We start from the raw sequence: 19,747 nt of genomic DNA on the forward strand, positions 1-19,747 counted from the left end.
GCCATGGCGGCCATCTTAGGTATTTGGCCAGGTCGTCGGACACAGTTTTTAAACTACATACCCCTATGATGATTGTGGCCAAGTTTGGTTAAATTTGGCCCAGTAGTTTCAGAGGAGAAGATTTTTGTAAAAGTTAACGACGACAGACGACGGACGACCGACGCCAAGTGATGAGAAAAGCTCACTTGGCCCTTCGGGCCAGGTGAGCTAAAAATGTGTCCGGTGACCCGACCAACCAATCAAGATGGCCGCCATGGCTAAAAATAAAACAAAGGGGTAAAATTTTGATTTGGCTTATATCTCTGAAACCAAAGCATTTAGAGCAAATCTGACATAGGGTAAAATTGTAAATCAGGTCAAGATCTATTTGTCTTGAATTTTTTTCAGGTTAATCGGAGAACCCGTTGTAGGGTTGCTGCCCCTAATTTTAAGGAATTGTGCCTGTTTTTGGTTATTATCTCGAATATTATTATAGATAGAGATAAACTGTAAACAGCAATAATGTTTAGCAAAGTAAGATCTACAAATAAGTCAACATAACTAAAATGGTTAATTGACCCCTTAAGTAGCAATTGGCCTTTAAAGTAAATTTTTAGCATATTTTTGTAAATTTTTGTAATCTTTTACAAAAATCTTCTCTGAAGCTTCTAAGACAAATTTAACCAAACTTGCCCACAATCATCATTAGGGTATGTAGTTTTAAAAAGGTGTCCGATGACCCAGCCCGTGAATCATGATGGCCGCCATGCCTAAACATAGTACATAGGGTAAAATGCAGTTTTTGGCTCATATCTCTAAAACCAAAGCATTTAGAGAAAGTCTGATGGAAATAAAATTGTTCATTAGGTCAAGAAGTGATAATATCATTTTGAAGCCTAAAACTAACGGTACTAATGGACACCAATTTTCTATTAAATGGCTCAGATACAATTTCGAATGAAGAAAACATTAGTTTATTTCTCATGGTACAACGGTTCAATATCAAAACTAAAAGGTTTACAAATAATGACTCATACAATAAACCTGTAAGCATTTCGTCTTATCAGTTGCATTTTTCTTTACTTTTCAGTTCATTATGTAACTCAACTGATAATATTAATATCTTAATTATGTAACAGAGCATGTAGTTTTGATTTATTTGTGTATAATGTATCTAATTTACCAAGGAGACAGATTAATATAAGCAATTGTTGCTTGTATCTGGGTCCTTATTGTGAATGTGTTTATAATTTATACTTGTATTTATCATAATAAAATATTGTTTACACTATGGATAAAATGATGATTTTTCATGCAGTTTTCCTTAACGTATTGTTCAAGCAGGTAATTTAATATAGATTACAATTCAATAATAAACTACTATATTGTACTTAAGAACCCTTTCATTTAAGTCCTATAGAATAGATGCGTTCAACATAGTAACCTAGCTTTGAGTTATTTTTCGAAAGCGCATCAACCTTTTACTCGAAAAGTGGAATTAAAGGATACTGATAGCCTTTTTCCATTCCTTCTAAGAAGCATCTTGATTATGATAGTTTCAGGGAAAAAGAAAAAAAAATCAAATTTGTTGATACTTTTGCCAGATGAAAAGTCTTATATTATATACTTGTATATCATAACAGATCACTTAGACCAGGCATCTTATTAAATATGTATAGTTTCAGAGGATGTTTTGTTTGAAATAGATTGATACTTCCCTTAGATATGACATTTGAATCTACGTTGGCCGTTCTTTTTATGAAACAACTCTTTTTAGCATTCAGATATGATTCACGCCTCATTGATATTAAATTGACTGAATAATTTATTATTCATTTTGGCGAAATTTCATAGAAACATAAAACAAACCTTTTGTGTGTTTGTCCAAGATTTCCTCTTTGCTTTTTTGTCGTTGGGGTTTATGTTGAGTTTCCGAGTTGTGAATTGTCTACACCTTATTCATTTATCGAACACTGTATGTAATATGAGTTAGACGCAAAAACGACAATTTGTAGGGCAAATGTATAGATAACTTTTAAAAAACGATAAATAAACTTCTAAATATTATTCAAGATGTATTTTAACGGTATTGCCAATGTATTATAAAACATGTACGGTGATAAAAGGTTTACCAAACAAGGTTTATTCGGATACACTTTGAATTTAGTTACGGAAAAAAACAAACGCAATGAGAATGAAGTTAGTTATCTTTTAACATTTACTACATGACAAAAATAACCATAGCCTCTTGTTCATACACCTAATACCACAATCGTTGAGATAGACATTTGAAGCACTTGATTATTTACTTCAACTTCTGTATATGTAAGCATACAAGTGACACTTAGTTTTACTAGCTTACCTGAAATGACAATGAAACCAAGTGTAAAGCCTGCAAAACCAATGCGTCCAGGAGTCTCCCAAGATTCCCATTGGTTATTATCTGCAAATAGATTTAATGGTGTTTGGTAAACTACTTTTTGTATAGGGCAATAAAGTTTATACTATACTTGATTTAATCTCCTTTGTAGATAGTAATGTGCAGTTTATCAGGATTAATACATGCAATTTATAAAGTCAACTTGTTAATTCATATTCCTCTGCTAGAATGTACTGTTTTCGAAAATAACAGGTACGCAGTTAATATATATAAACATATGCAAATGATCAACAATGTTTTTGGCAGAATGAAGTCAAAAGTTTATTCAACACATTTATTCTATATATGTCCTTTTCATGACTATGTATATGTACCTTCCAAACAAATTATGGAGGAATGATACTCTATTAAAAGGATCCTTACCTTCAAATAAAACAGGCATGTCGGTTCCATTTCCATGTTTTTGCCTAAAATGAGGCAATATATTCATGTGTTACATATTTGTTTTTCGTTCATTTTTTTTCATAAATAAGGCCGTTAGTTTTCTGGATTGAATTGTTTTACATTGTCTTATCGGGGCCTTTTATAGCTGACTATGCGGTATGGGCTTTGCACATTGTTGAAGGCCGTGCGGTGACCTATAGTTGTTATTTTTTGTGTTATATTGGTCTCTCGTGGATAGTTGTCTCATTGACACTCATACCACATCTTCTTTTTTATATATTACCATATTGATATTTAGTGACAATATCTTTCGGTGCATGTCTTGTTGTCGTTTTAATTTACCTTCATTCACAGTGTGGGAACGGAACTGTACGGTTTTATAATAATTTGGTCATTCGGGAGACTGTCAAGCGGGGCTCCGACATTCGTAACAATAACAAGTTGCTTGATGGGACGTTTGATACATTCAAGTTTCACTGCAAAAAGTTTCTGCTTCATGTTTTAGTAATCAGAACATTCTATACGTATACATGAACCAATACAATAATAAAAACAACATTTGCATCAATTCGTTTTTATTAGAATGGTGGGGCTCTTGTTAAATCGATCATAAATGTTTAATAAACATCGAAAAACCAATCGTTACTATCAAAATTTGTATATGTACCGTTTCTGATACATAGTCTTGCCTGTCTGAAAGTTTAAAAGTCATTGTCTAAGTCGAAATCCAAATATACTCATTTTCTAAATGTCGGATACAAGTTTATTGTACAATTGCTTAGAGCCCATCTGTACAATCACTCGGAGCTTTCCTTAGCCAAATTCATCTTACCTCCTATACATTTCTACGCATATGATTGGTTAAAAGCGTCCGCGTGAAGACCGTGTATATTCAATAGTAGCTATAAATAGGTTAGTAGGGAGGCTGGGCTTAATTCATTACACGGTTAATAGCGGATTTACGACTTTGGCACTGTTTGTTTATTTAAAAGTATTGAAAGTTCTGTTTAATATTATTTTATCAAGGATGTTGGTAGTAAATAGTTATTGCTTCCATTCATTTTTAGTACAGACCAATTGAAGAAGGTTCTTTAAATTGAACATTTGAACACTTTAATATAGAAATAAGAAGATATTATGATAGCAAATAAGACTCTAGTCTAAATTCAACAAATAGATAGTCGGTAAGATACATTCGTTACATAGTGTGCTAGTGACCTAATTATGAAATTATTCATGTGGGCTTGAATATATCGTGATTTTACAACGGGTTGGCCCTTTATGACAAATATTTTACCCTGAGCGTTAGCGAAAAAAGGGAGAAGAAATCTTACTTAGATGATGATGTGTGTGCGATCATGGTTTGCTACCTAGACAATTTGAAATCTTTCCGAACTTTTAATGAACTCAAAGACATTTTTCAAAATGGTTTGGTTTTGCTCTATAGAAAGAAGACAACTACCCGAGGAAAGTAGTTCTATGTTAATTTTACAATCATTCGGAAGCCAGCGCAGACGTTCAAACAGTTTATTTCGTATGTCTGAATATAATATACATTTAAAAAAGAAATGATAGGAATCTTCACGATTAACACCACAGCGACAGGAAGGGTCAGAAATAATGTTGACCCTAAATAGATCATAGTTTAAGGATGATGCAAAACATCGAAGTTGGGTGAGAATTATATTCAATTTTCGATTTCCAAATTCATAATGCTTCGGTACAAATATATTACTCTGAGGATAACGGTTTTTTAGTTCAGTTTTAAATTTATTAATTGATTCCGCATCAAGAGTTGAATCATCAAGATTATTCCAAAGACGTATGGTTGATGGAATAACAGAATCGTTAGTTAATGCTAGTCTGCAGAATGGAATAATGATGTCATTTCCATTGCGAAGAGGATAGACCGTCATACTTTGTATCTTTTGGGGAATTAAATTTGAGAAATATTCTTGAACATGATTATTTTGAATATTATAAAACATTTAGATTTTTCTTCTCTCTCTTCTTTCAGCTAATGTTTCCCATCCAAGTTCTTCATAAATAACTCTTGAGCTTGTGAATATACATGTAGGTAACCCCGTAACTATTCTAGCAGCTTGGAGCTAGTTCCAGTTTATTGATATAACCTACCAAATATTATCCCAAACCTCACTTGCATATTCAAATAAAGGTCTTATAAAAACTAAATAGAGTTTTTCTAAATTTTTCCTGCTCAGTTTATATTTCAACTTCCTTAGCATATTTATATGTTTAGACGTGCTTAAGATAATATTATCAACGTGGGCATTCCATTTAGCATCATTGCTAAATGTAACCCCTAAATGTTTATGCATATTTGTAATAGGTATATTTTTATCATTGAATATAAAGTTAATTTCTGATGTTTCAACATTATTATAAAAAGTAATGGTCCAGGGACCGACCCTGGAGGAACTCCAGCTGAAAGAAGAAGATTGCTTGATAACCACCCTTTGTTTTATATCACTTAAGTAGCTTCTAAACCATTTTAACAGATTTCCATTTATACCATAAGCCTTCATTTTATGTAATAAACCATCATGCCAAACCTTATAAAAGGCTCTAGAGAAATCGCAAAAAACAAAACTTATCTCTTTCTTTTCAAGTGAGTTCAATATGCAATTATATATTTCTAACAGTTGGTGAACCGTGAACATTTAGGAAGAAAACCCGATTGATACTCATAAATTAATTTAAATCTTTGTAAGTGGTTGTAAACATATTTATATACAACACGTTCCATGACTTTGCCTATGCATCTTATGAGTGATATAGGTCTATAATTTGAAGGTAATGAACTATCCCCCTTTTTAAATAAGGCTATAACATTTGCACTTTTCCAGCTGGAAGGATATTTGCACTGATGCAAGGATTTATCAATTATAATACATAATGGAATTGCAAATTTTTCGGGACAAATTTCAAGCATCTTATGACTAATGACATCCGGGCCTGACGCTTTTTTGGGATTTTTAGTTTTTATGATATCAACAATTTCACTAGTACTAATCACTATATCATTCAATAAATTGTTATTTTTTTTGTCGAAATCGGGTAATTGAGCATTAACATCTGCTAGCGATGAAATGAAACAAAATACTTATTTAGAATGTCGCATTTCTAGTCGTCTCTATCGGCGAACTCCTCAAAACGTTCATCATTAAGAATATTTTTTAATGGGGGTATGTTATTAGATCCTCTATTTGCCTAATCAGCATCTTCATATTTTTCGAATAAGTCTTAGAATCTGAAGCGTCATCTAGTATTATATTTTCAAAGTTTTTCTCAAAATTTTCTTTCGCTTCCTTTTTCATATTGTTCACTTTATTCCTCTGTTTCTTATATTTATTAATATCCGTTTTTTTTTTTAAATTGAATTGATTTTTTTTCGTAATCTATCCCTTATTCGAATTGCTTTTCTGATATTACTGTTAAACCAGTGTTGTCATTACCACGTATAGTTACTATTTTGGTTGGAATTCTCTCTCTTGCAATGCTGAGGATTTTTTCAGTGAATATAGTGACCATTTTCGTCTACTTCCTCAACATTGGAAAAGAGTTCATTCCATTCAATTTGCATTCAACATATTTGAAACTTTTCCACATCTGTTTTTTCATATAACCATATTTCCCGTTTAAACGACTTTGGTTCGGGCTTGTCACATTTTAGCACCATTTGTTTACGTTTCCTTGTTGTGATGATTTTCGGATTCATAAGCGTGAATGTTCCCGTAAAATGCTTACATTCTTACGTCATCGTTCTATGACGTCGGGCTCCTCATTCATTTAAAAAACATATATGACGTGGGGGTACAATGAGAACAGCCCATGCAATATATTCATATTTTACCACGGGTGTGTATGCAAAGCGTTTGAAGGACGTCATGTTAGACTTAAGGAATAATTCATGGGGGCTTGAATATATCGTGATTTCACCACGGGTTGGCCCTTTATGACAAATAATTTTACCCTGAGCGACAGCGAGGGGTAAAATATCGACATAAAGGGACAACCCGTGGTAAAATCTAGATATATTCAAGCCCCCATGAATTATTTCGATTCTAATAGGTCAAATACGGCAATTCTTTTGGATCGAAGCGCTCTAGGTGGAGGCAAATATTTGCCATTCCCAGAAATAAACACACTATTAAATTGGCGTAAAAGAACGGAACAAACTGAATTAGTGACATGCTTAAACTATTTAAAATAACGTATATAGATAGTTTTGAATGAATTTAAATGATAACTTACTTATATGTCTTAAATGTTTAAACACATATGGCTTATAACACATTTTGACATCGTTTGTTTACGTTTTCATGTTGTGATGATTTTCGGTAATGCAAGCGTGTATTTTCCCCGTAAAATGCTCATATTCTAACGTCATCGTTTTATGACGTCGCAAACTCATTCATAAAAAAACCATGATTTGGGAGTTCGATCGGAACAGCCAATGTAATATATTCAAATTTTACCACGGGTGTGTACTCAAAGCTTTTGAAGGAAGTCATGTTAGAATATGATATATACGGGGTAAGTAAATTCCATATGGGGTTCGAGCTTCGCTCTCGCCCCATATGGAATTTACTGACCCCCGCATATATCGTATTTGGTCACTAACACACTATGTTACTTATAATATCAGAAACAGTATATATAAAAATTGTCAATGTAACGATGGGTTTTTCGTTGTTTGTTTATCGTTTTTGATCGCTGCTCCGTCACAGTTTTGTTCGACTTACTCGGAGCCCCACAATATGCATTCTAATGAAAACGTTTGGATGCATATTTTGTTTTTTTTTATTTTATTGGTTGATATATATATGTAAAGAATGTTCTGATTATAAAAACTTGAAGCAGAAACGTTTTATAGTAACACTTGAGTTCATTAAAATTTCCATTAAGCAACTTGTTATTGTAACGAATGTCAAAGCCCGCTTGACAGTGTCCCGAATGACCAAATTATTATAAAACCGTACAGTTTTGTTCCCATACTGTGTTCATTTATTCATATTATTTATAGCACTCATCTACTCAGAGATTTGCATTTCTTTAAAAAAAAAAAAGTAAGGTTTCTTTACCTAGATTACACGTGCTTGAACAACTCCAGTGATACAGAGACGTACAAGGCACGGGGATACTAAAAAAGAAAGCGTCAATGCAAAAACTAGAAAATAGTGGAAAGACCATATAACATTAAACACAACGCAATACAAAAAAAGGAAAACCCTAACACTATCAAAAAAACAGAAAGATATTTTAGGCAGGTTATTCATATTGAAGTGGTTAATTGGTTAAAAATCATCAACCAAGATCAAAAATTAAATACCTTTTATTAACGTGTTCGCAATAGAAACTGTCTTTCATTAAACCAATATAATTGCATTCATAATCTGAAAAGAAAATGGAAAATTCTTACATTTAATCGTATTGAATCTTTTAAATTCGGATAGTTAATTATGCAATGCGTAAGTTGGTTATTAGATACATAGATGACAAAACCAGTGCTTTTTGCATTTGAAGAACGGGATGTCATTGACATTCACACATCGAGAATGCGTAATACGAAACTGAATAATATGTTATTTTTGTTTGTAAAACAAACACTTTGACTAGTTTGTTAATGTGTCAATATTTTTTACTCATATTTTGATTACTTATATTAAAGAATGATATGTTAAAGAATCACTTTTTTTAATTTAACCAAATAATTATATCTTGTCTACAGTTTATACTGTTTATATATATTTTTAAAGTTGATAATCAATCAAAGTTTGAGTATACCATTGACAAGCTACTATGCAGCCATGGACTACCAATGATACCTAAAATCAATAAACTGGACATGTACCAATTGTGTTAAAAAATGATTTGTGATACATGTAGCCGAGATGTCTAATACCTCATAGATGAATAATAATGAATAGTAACATTTGATAGCCTGCAAAATAATAGTTTTTTTAAAAATGTGAGCATCAACTTACACAAATGTTTTTCACGGACAAGAAACTAATGAGCATCAACATACATAAAACTAACCGGGGGATAATGAAGTATTCGTTGAACATTTTTTGATGTAACAGGAACAATCCTCTTCCAACGGAACACAGAAACACTTATTTCGTGGCTTAGAGACAAATGCATAGCCCCTGGTGTAATCACATCTACAAGTGGCATCATTAATTGATGATATGTTGTTGTATACTATTTCACCAAAACCGTTACACTCTGACTTTAAGTTCATACAAACGCTGCTTTGGTTTGACCAGAATCTGACAGGTTGATATCGTCCGTCAGAACATCTAACATTTCTATATGTCCCGGAGATAACATATTTAAGCCCTGCAACATGAAGGTAAATAAACCTTATAAAGTAAGAAGAGTAACATCATTGGAAAATTAAATTGTATCTGCAATCGACCACGACTGTTTACAGATATGTCCAACCATCTGTTTTACCACTGGCTTTCTAATGTTTATATCTGAGCGTAAGCAATGCAAGTATACTTAAAGATTCGCGTCGAACGAACAAAATCATGAGGTATTTCTGTAATTGTGGCTGATTCAATGAGATCTTGAGATATACGTTTAAAAGTAATAAAGATCGATACGAACAAAATTAATCTCTTTACAGCAGATATTGTTCACCGATATATAAACGATGTTCTTTCACAATTTTAAAAAATGAGTTAAGTCTGTGTTAGCATGAAATATTGATGATATGGTCATACTTATAAATTAACTGTTTACACAACTTTTCATTTTTAAATACTTAGACTTTTCTACCTTAAGAATGTGTTACAGTATCTGTATTACGCAAAACGTTTACTTCGTATCTTGTTTGGCTTTTTATGAGTATTTTTTATTATAGAGTCAATGATGAGTCTTTTCTAAACGAAACGCGTGTCAGTCCTGGTATCTATGATGGTTTTTTTTAAACAGAGCTGCTTAATGTTTAATGTCACGTAGATACAAACATAACAATGTGCAATATCGACAGTAAGCAGTGTATGGTTGTATGTATTCTGATAGTCTCGTTAGTATCCTTATATAAAAAGATTCAAAGATTAAAACAAACAAAAGTACTTAATAAAAGATTCTTAATTAACAAGCAGATCGTTTAAAATTATTTAATTTTCCAGAATCTACACCGTTATCACCGTGTTCCGAGTTCATTTTTAATAAGATAACTGTGCAAGTGTACAATAGTCGTTTCATAATAATTACGTGAAATAAAACAAAACAAATTTCTATACCTGCTCTGACAAAGTTGTCTTTCCTATTAGAACAAAATTCTACGTAACCTTTCTTTATTGTGTCGTATAAGCAGGTGTATGCACTAGAATTTCCACTACATACACTCTGAATACGAGCCGTTCGTTGAGATGGGTGGGGACATTGTAGATCAAACCCATTGATTGTAGATAGTAATCCAAATAAAAAAATCTGAAATTAGATACTCATTATAAATCAATTGATCATAGATACTTGAATTCAAAATTTATACTGAAGCTGCAGCTCAGACAATATGACATTCGAAAAAAAATAAACTTAAAGAATTTCCCATTTGAGGTTTTTTACGTTTTTGTTAAAATTGTAAATATTATATTTCTTTATCTCAAATTGGTAAAACAAATTTGAGAAATTTGTAACAAAAAGACATATTTCCTATCTAGCCATTGCATTAGCTTTGATATTATTTAGAGATTAGATTACATTCTACTTCAATATTACGTCACAAAAAGTGCAATTTTATGGGGGGTTTTAAGCTACTATTCTGATTTAATTTCACAGACGTCTGATTTCATGAATATTGTATGTAATAATATGTATCGGTTTTATTTTATTGAGTTGCAAAAAACTTTCCATGTAAATTATTACTAAAAAGAGAGACGAAAGACACCAAAGGGACAATCAAAAGCATAGATCGAAAATAAATTGACAACGTCTTGGCTAAAAAGGAAAAAGACAAACATACAATAGTAAACAAACACAACATAGAAAACTAAGACTAAGCAACACGAACCCTACCAAAAATGGGAGTAATATCAGGTGCTCAGTAAAGGAGGAAATATCATAATTTCAATTATACTAAAAAACGTCAGAGTACAAAGCATGTTATTCAAACAAAATTACGAACTACAGAAATACATATGGGTCATTATTCATTTTGCAAATTTTAAAATTAAGATAGATTTTTATTCTTATGACTGATGCTTGCAATCCTTCAATCGAATGTCAGAATCACAGAATCATAAAATGAGTAAGTTCTTTCTATATATGTCTTCAATTTGACATTTCTGAAAATTGAGCTCACGCAACTTATTGTCTCCTGAAATAGTCATATACATGGTAGTTTTCCCGTTTGAATTGTTTTACAATAGTAATTTTTTAGGCTTTTTGTAGCTTGCTGTTTGGTGTGAACCAAGTCTTTGTGTTGAGGTCCGAATTTTGACATGTAATGGTTTACGTTCACAAATTGTGACGAGAATGTAGATCAACAACACACACTTCATAGATACTAGGACTATATTTTGTATTTACGCCAGGCGAGCGTTTCGTGTACAAAAAACTCATAAATGACGATAGAATCCCCAAAAAGTTAAAGAAAAATAAATAGATAATATAGTACAAAGTTGAAGAGCATTGATGAACAAAATTCCTTAAAGTTTGGCCAAACACTAATAAGGTAATCAATTCCTGAGGTAGAAAAGCCTTAGTTCTTTTAAAATTCAAAATAGTTGTCTCATTGACACTCAATCCACATCTTCTTATATTATATAAACCGTTGATAAACCGTCTGATATAAAAATTAAATTAATACAAAGAAAAACATCACAATTTGAACAAAAAAGAATTTAGAACATAAAAAATGTCAATGAACATGAACTACATGAACTATACAGGCAAAAATTATTTAAAACCGAGTATTTTTCAAAATGCACTAAAATGTCATAAAAACTATACCTGAATGTTTATCATCTGTATCATTATACATGTTCATTCATGTATTTCTTATTATATCTAGAAATATAAATAAGCTAGATTAATATTCAAAAATATAATAACGATGCAAAAATAACAAATTTTAACAGTATGTTTAAATGGAACACGTGAATGAAGCTGTCACACACTATATGTATAGCTATACAGAAACACTGATATATAAATAAAGAAATGAAACTCATTGATTTCAAATATTTACATGTTTAATTTATGCAAATTAATAAATATGTAATTGTTATAAATGAGAATTCCTGCAGATCGATTTTCTGTCCACTGAGGTATAGTAGTCTTAAACTGTCGGTGATTTTTTATATATACATCAAACTTAAACCAACATACAGGCACCTTTAATTTGTATTATAAAGAGAAGCCTTTTAACCTTTACCATCGTTGCATTTGAATAAGTGACAGTTGAGTAACATTATGTTTTTCAAATTAATTTAAGAAGTCCGATAGCGTTACATTATGTAGCATATGTATCATACAGGTCAAACACATATAAGAGCATTTTCGTCAGTGGTTGTTGTTTTTAGGTGCGGTTCAAACTTGTTCATCGTTTCTCGTTTTTGAATGGATAAGACTATTTGTGTTCCTGTTTGCATTGTTTTACACAAGTCATCATAGCGCCTTTTATAGCTTGCTTTACGGTTTGTCCCAGGACTCCGCATTTACGGCCGTACCTTGACCTTAAATTGTTTGCTTTTACACTTGGATGAATAGTTGTCTCATTCGTATTCATACAGCGTCTTCTTATTTATACATAACATTTATATATGTTATTAGTCATTTTAGTTATACTTTTTTGTTTGTTAAAAGTATTGTCATGTGAATATCTAATGCATATTATTGTTAGTTTGTGGTCTTTGTAGCAGTGTTATTTAAAACATCGAGGCTTTTCACCACCCTTTTTTGTTCTCAGCCAGTAAAACACAATAAAACAACAAATTTTTTGGGAAGGTTATATGAAATGTATTGGAACTTGAAATGTATCTGACGATTTAGATAGTTGACTTGGTAATAATGTTCAACTTGTTAAATTGGTATCGTTTATGCTGTAATCATTTTTATATTTTCTTGCCATTTATCCCTTTCTGCACCATTGTTTAAAGATGTTAAAAGAATTAAAACAAAGTTGAATAAGTTAAAGGTAAATGTCATAATCTACCTCATCTCTCAGAGTGAAACGAAATGTGCTAACAGGTGTTTGAAAATTGAAAACTTTTTTTTTGAATGACTCAGACTTCGAACAAGTCAAACGTAGGATGTAATCGAAGGATATCTTGAATAAGTTTATCTATTAAACATAAGAGAAACAGATTCTTACATAGATACTCGAGATAAATTTCGATGTTTATACTAAAGCGTTTATTAAGTCATATTCTAAAGATGAAATTGGGAATCCATAAAAACTGCCCGAACAGAGTTATAAGAAGAAATTAACAATCCATCATTTTCTACACTTGAGTATGCCTGTACCAAGTCAGGAATGTGATACTGGTCCATTCATTTGATGTGTTTTGTGGTTCGATTTTGCCATTTTATTAGGAACTTTTCGTTTTGAATTTTCCTAGGAGTTCAGTATTTTGGTTATATTACTTTTTAGTTGTGCAGTCATCAACAAAGTTAGAGAATAACGTACTTTGGGGGGGGGGGGGGAGAAATCCAGTAAATCATCACGAAAAAGACCATATCACATTACTGCAAAATACCAAACATATTTTATAATAGAAATAGAAACCGGCTAAAATGAAGCTAAGGTAAACTACTTCAGAGAAGGTATAATATATTTTCCCAGACAAGTCCATACATTTGTTTGAGTGTGTATAGACAACCACGGGTAATAGTTCGTATTTTCATAATAAGCTCTATGATATTTTTTTAACTGTGTTTTCATTCAGTTAGACAACAACTTTATATTACGCAAACTCAGTATATTTAGTGAGATAAAATATAAATCCGACGAGAATAACAAATATAACAGTATAACATGAAAAGTAAATACATGAATTTGGAATAGAAAATAACGTGACACGAACGCGTCTTATAGCAATGTGAATTCACACTCAAATATAAGAGGATACAAACGACACAACAGAAACACAACGTTTAAAGATAACACACACAGACACGAACTATAATATAACAATGACCATTTATCTGACTTCGTACAGGACATCTTTTAAAGAAAAAAAAGGGGTTGAACCTGATTTTGTTGCATGCCAAACCTCCCGCTTGAATGGCAATGTTGAATATAAATCAGAGGTTTATCTACCTGAAAACCAGGTTTAATCCACCACTTTCTTCATTAGGAAATGCCGGCAGTCAGGAATAATACCCTTGCAATTTTCATACGTTTTATTTGTTAAAACCTTTAAGGGAGTTGGCTTCTCAGTTTCAAAATAATTATCTTTTCATAACACAAGTATATTGATAGGAGATAAATAAAGGAACCAAAAGAGCCAAAAAAATATATCGGTCAATGTACTTGTTTACGAGATGTTAGCCATAAATTTAGAGCGCGAAAAAGTTTTCTCTTGACTGTTCATAGCTTTATCATTAACAAGTTTTAGTTCTCAAAAACTATTAAAACATAATTAAAATTGCATACGACTTTTACAGATGGCTTATGATCATACATTTAAAAGATTTATAAAATAGATAGGGGTCAATGTGTAAATTTTCATAAAGCATTCAAGAGGATAAAACCAGAGGATTTCGAAAATCTGACAACAATTGCAAAACATGACAAGCGAATTTACTTAATATCACCATTTAATGATAATTGAAAGGGACTCCGATTTGTAGTGACCTTTGAGTTCGGTATTTTTTGTTATTTAACTTATTCAAAGCTGCAATGATGATAATGAATTAAACATGTAAGTCGTTATATAACAGAGAAAAAGATTGTGGACATTTAGCATGTTTAGTACAGATGTATTCACCACAGGTTCATTTATACTTGGGAATCTCGAAAAAATCATTCAATTATTCAATCTGAGATAATGAAACGTGCGGAGACAACCAGTCCACCCCAAATATAATGAATCAAGTGCGAGCGAATATACAACAACAAATTTATATATTTCATGAGTTTGACACACGGTATTTTTTATGTCTAAAATCACACACCAAGGGGCTAGAGAAAGGAGTAGGTTCAGTTAACCCCTTTTTGGCCCCAAAATATAGCAGTTTTAGAAAATTGGGAAAATGTAATCTTCAAGCTATATTTTGGAAAGTAAAATGCTTCTGCTACATAAATATACGATGCACAAATATCGCGTTCTAGCATCATGAAGTCATGCTAAATTACTGAAATCTTCAAAATGTTTGCATTTTGGTTAATTTTTAGACGGTTTCCGTCTGAAATGAAAGTGACCACATTCGTGTTCATTCATAATATTTAAATGTAAGTTGCATTTGATGGTAATACAAAACATATATAAAGGTTGATGATGAACACGGATTCGGACACTTTCTTTTTTGACAAAAAACATCTGAAAAATTACGTTTTTCGGCATATTTCATAGATTTTTTCACATTGAAGCTTGAATCAGAGCGTTGTTAATGACTAAATCAGTTAAAATCTTTCACAGAAACTAATCGAATCAATTGAAATAGACACTTTTAAGTGTTTAAAAAGTGTCCAAAAACTTTCGTTAGATAAACTTGAAATTTGAGGCCAAAATCGGCCATTACCGGATCTACTCCTTTGTCCGACAGTATTGTGTTTTCATTTGAACGACACAGGTATATACAACAATATCACGAGATATAATCTGGTTTATAATCCTGGTACTTTTGATAACTATTTTGCTCTAGCCTATATAAATCATTTGAACTACAGATCGTATTATTCTCCATATACAGTACATCTTTTTTTTCCAATGCGGAATTATTGCAAAATTGCTGGTTAAAAGTTTCTAGAACGTGTTCGTGAACATGGTTTAGTCGATGCAGAGCTATTTTCCAAAATAGTTTTTGAGGTGTCGTAGCCATGATGTATAATACAGAATTACAAGGACACTTGAAAAAAATCATATTAAAGTTTTATTTAGTCATTTTGATGAACTTACATATTACCCTTAACGAGCCTCACCTTCCGATCTTTATATTTAAATGTCTACAATCATGTCAATTTGTTTGAAGGTTCAAGTGTCATATTTATATTTCAATAGACCTATAACGTAGCTATATGGACAAATACAATTGAACACTATCAACACAATAGACAAAATAGGTTGATTCAATAAACAATTAACATATAATCATGATAGGCATTTCACAATATATGATCGACGGAAATAGTTTATAGACATAAGAATATTATTAATATAAATGTATGAATATACAGTAACTTACGTTATTTAACTAAAAACAGTATGATTTTTACAACATGATGCAGTTATAATGGTCTGAGTTAAATAAAGCATGACATTTATCAACGTTTAGATTTGTAGAGAATTTGTTTGGCAATAATATGTGTCCTGTCAAATTTGAAATGAAAAAAATTGGAACGAATAAGGAAACTCTTCACTTAATGAGTTATGAGGAAGGATGACACATCAATGGTTTGTATGTAAAGTCAATGAACAAACGTGATTTCTCACTCAAAACAAAACATTCCATCATTTCAACTAAAATCAATCTTTTTCAAAAATCATTTTTTTATTCCAAACTTAATTGAAAGAGTCGGTATTGGTGTGTTTCAAAAAGAGAATGTCGACGGTAGATTCAAGTATCATATCTTTGGGAGGGATAAATCCTACTTTGTATAGAATCATGCTAATTCAACGATTGTTTTTATCTGAAACTTTCATGATCAAGATGATTGAATTATTAATTGACAACATATTTGTGACGTTTAGAGGACGTGTTTTCTAACACACTGTCGGATTTAAATGTGCTTTTCTTCTGCTAGCTTGTTTCTTGATTGTAATGAGTCTGACGCATACATGGACTTTTAAGGAAGAAATTAGAGGTTAGTAATTACTTATCTGTACGTTCCGCTATATAGACGATGTTCTTTCACTAAATTTGGTGCCTATTTTGAACGAATCTATCCCATCGAATCAGAGATAAAGAATGCTACAGATACATTTAAATCTGCCTCATATCATGACGCACATAAAAAAATTGATAATGAGGGTTAAAACAACTTTACGACAAAAGAGATGGTTTCAGTTTCCCAATTGTGAAGCTCAGTAGTGCCTGCATACGGAATATATATATATAACATTGATAAGATATTCCCAGGGTGCAGTTGAAACAATCCCATCGTAAATTTTACCAGATTTGTAATTACGTAAGTATTACGACAGGTACCACCACATGTACTTGAGACAAAGATCTGCTTACTATTACATAACACTTGAGATCACCACTGGTTTTTGGTTGGGTTCGTGTTGCTTAGTCTAAAGTTTTCTATGTTGTGTCTCGTTTACTATTATGTGTCTGTTTGTCTTTTTATGTTGTAGCTATGACGTGGTCAGTTTGTTTTCAATGTAACGAGTTTGTCCCTCTGGTATCTTTCGCCCCTCTTGTCAATGTACAGAACAGATTTAAATGACATCATTGGTTTGATAATCAATGATTATTAGAACATATTTTTTGAATATGAAGGAGCACAAACCCCCGCCTGCTTTGTTAATATATGTTTTCGTTTGATTACGAGAAAGCATTTTTGTTTTTAGCTAACTCTTCTGCAAAAAGTCTACATAAGACTCATCAGTGACGCTCATATCAAAATATTTATGGGATAAGAAAATCCTTAGTATTTTGAAAAATTCAAAATTTTGTAAACAGGAAATTTATAAAAAGACCACATTATTGATATTCATGTCAACACCGAAGTGTTGACTACTGGGCTGGTGATACCCTCGGGGACGAAACGTCCACCAGCAGTGGCATCGACCCAGTGGTGAAAAAAGTTATCAAAGGTACCAGGATTATAATTTAGTACGCCAGACGCGCGTTTCGTCTACATAAGACTCATCAGTGACGCTCATATCAAAATATTTATAAAGCCAAACAAGTACAAAGTTGAAGAGCATTTAGGATCCAAAATTCTAAAAAGTTATGCCAAATACGGCTAAGGTAATCTATGCCTGGGATAAAAAATTCCTTAGTATTTTGAAAAATTCAAAATTTTGTAAACAGGAAATTTAAAAAATGACCACATAATTGATATTCATGTCAACACCGAAGTGTTGACTACTGGGCTTGTGATACCCTCGGGAACGAAACGTCCACCAGCAGTGGCATCGACCCAGTAGTGTAAACAGTTATCAAAGGTACCAGGATTATAATTTAATACGCCAGACGCGCATTTCGTCTACATAAGACTCATCAGTGACGTTCATATCAAAATATTTATAAAGCCAAACAAGTACAAAGTTGAAGAGCATTGCAAACTTGTCGAACTGACATTCTTACAACGCTTATATTTATACTAGTGTTTGTAATAAAAACGAAAGTAGCAAAAATGGACGCTTTGCCAATTTAATCCTTAGGTGTAAGATTAAGTACATTTACTGGATTTATGTCAATACTATATAATTTTAACTTAAGGGTGAAAGACAAATGTGTTTAGCAACACGTAGGTAGAAAAAAGGTCAAAATCACAGAAATAGTGTATACACAATTGAATTTAGGTTCAATAGCCAGTAGTGTCATTCCTCATTGACTTAAATGTTCGAATAACTAACATTATCATTCTAATATATAAATTGGCTTCAAAATATCAAATAAAATATCTTACCGCAATGTTATATTATACAATGTATGTAGTTTGATTGAAAAGTCCCTCCTTCAACTGTGTTTACTGGTTTTACCTGTAAACACCATGTCATACAAATATTTGTATCGGTTAAATGATGCGTACGATTTTAGTTATATGACTTGAGACTTTTAAAATAAACTAATTGAACTATACATTTCCGGAGTGCATAAATCATGACAGAATTAGCTCCGTTTTGTCTCAAAATATAGCAGTTTCACAAAATTGTTAAAGTGTAAATTTTTGGCTATAAATAAAAAAGTAGTATACTTCTGTTACATACACGGCTGTTTATGACAATACAATGCACATGTATCGGGAACTGACATAATCAAGTCAAGCAAAATTACTAAAATCTTCACAATTTTATCATTTGACCTAATTTTTGAACACTTTCTATGTTAAATGGAAGTAGCCGCTTTTGTGTTCATTCTTAATATCAACATCTAGGTTGTATTTGATAATAATAAATAACATATATAAAGATTGCGACAGAACACGAATGCGGTCACTTTCATTTTTGACTAAAAACATTTGAAAAGTATCATTTTTTCTGACGTCGGACACTCAAGTAGATCCATGTGTTCGTGGATAGGTTTTTGTGTCCTGTTAAATTGTTCCTTTTAAAAGTTTTGGATTCTCATAAATTCTATGTATAACTTTTGGACTAGTTTGATTTCTGTAATTTATTCTTACATACTTTTGATTTTTTAACCCTGTCTGCGCTCATTGCCTATGTAAAATTTAAAATTGTTTATAATCCAGGTACTTTTGATTATTGTATTCACATTGAACGACAAATTTATGTGACGTATATAATTTTTCTGACGTCAGACACTCAAATCAATCCATGTGTTCGTAGATAGTAGATGTTGTTGTGTCCTGTTAAATTGTTATACGATGATGACTGATGTTCCCATATTTTGACTATTTTATTGATTGTGACTGTTTATTTAACGCATCATGTAAATGTAACGGAATTTGATGAGACTGTTATTAAAGTGAGAGGGTTAGCGCTATAGAACCAGGTTTAATCCACCATTTTCTACATTTGAAAATGCCTGTACCAAGTCAGGAATATGACAGTTCTTGTCCATTCGTTTTTGATGCGTTTTGTTTTTTGATTTTGCCATGTGATT

At 31.8% G+C, this 19,747-nt stretch overlaps 1 protein-coding gene across 1 annotated transcript; it reads right to left on the reverse strand.

Annotated features, from left to right (window-relative positions):
* Positions 1-1,042: 1,042 nt before the first annotated feature.
* Positions 1,043-18,704, reverse strand: LOC139486678 (uncharacterized). Its single transcript, XM_071271599.1, has 8 exons — positions 18,591-18,704; positions 11,795-11,851; positions 10,084-10,273; positions 8,867-9,169; positions 8,157-8,220; positions 2,783-2,826; positions 2,342-2,422; positions 1,043-1,086 (listed from the first exon to the last, which is right to left on the reverse strand). Exons 2-8 carry the CDS (start codon positions 11,816-11,818, stop codon positions 1,043-1,045), a joined length of 750 nt encoding a protein of 249 aa, XP_071127700.1. The 5' UTR covers positions 11,819-11,851; positions 18,591-18,704.
* Positions 18,705-19,747: the final 1,043 nt, after the last annotated feature.

Source organism: Mytilus edulis, chromosome 8 (genome assembly GCF_963676685.1).
Source record: "Mytilus edulis chromosome 8, xbMytEdul2.2, whole genome shotgun sequence".
NCBI lineage: Eukaryota > Metazoa > Mollusca > Bivalvia > Mytilida > Mytilidae > Mytilus > Mytilus edulis.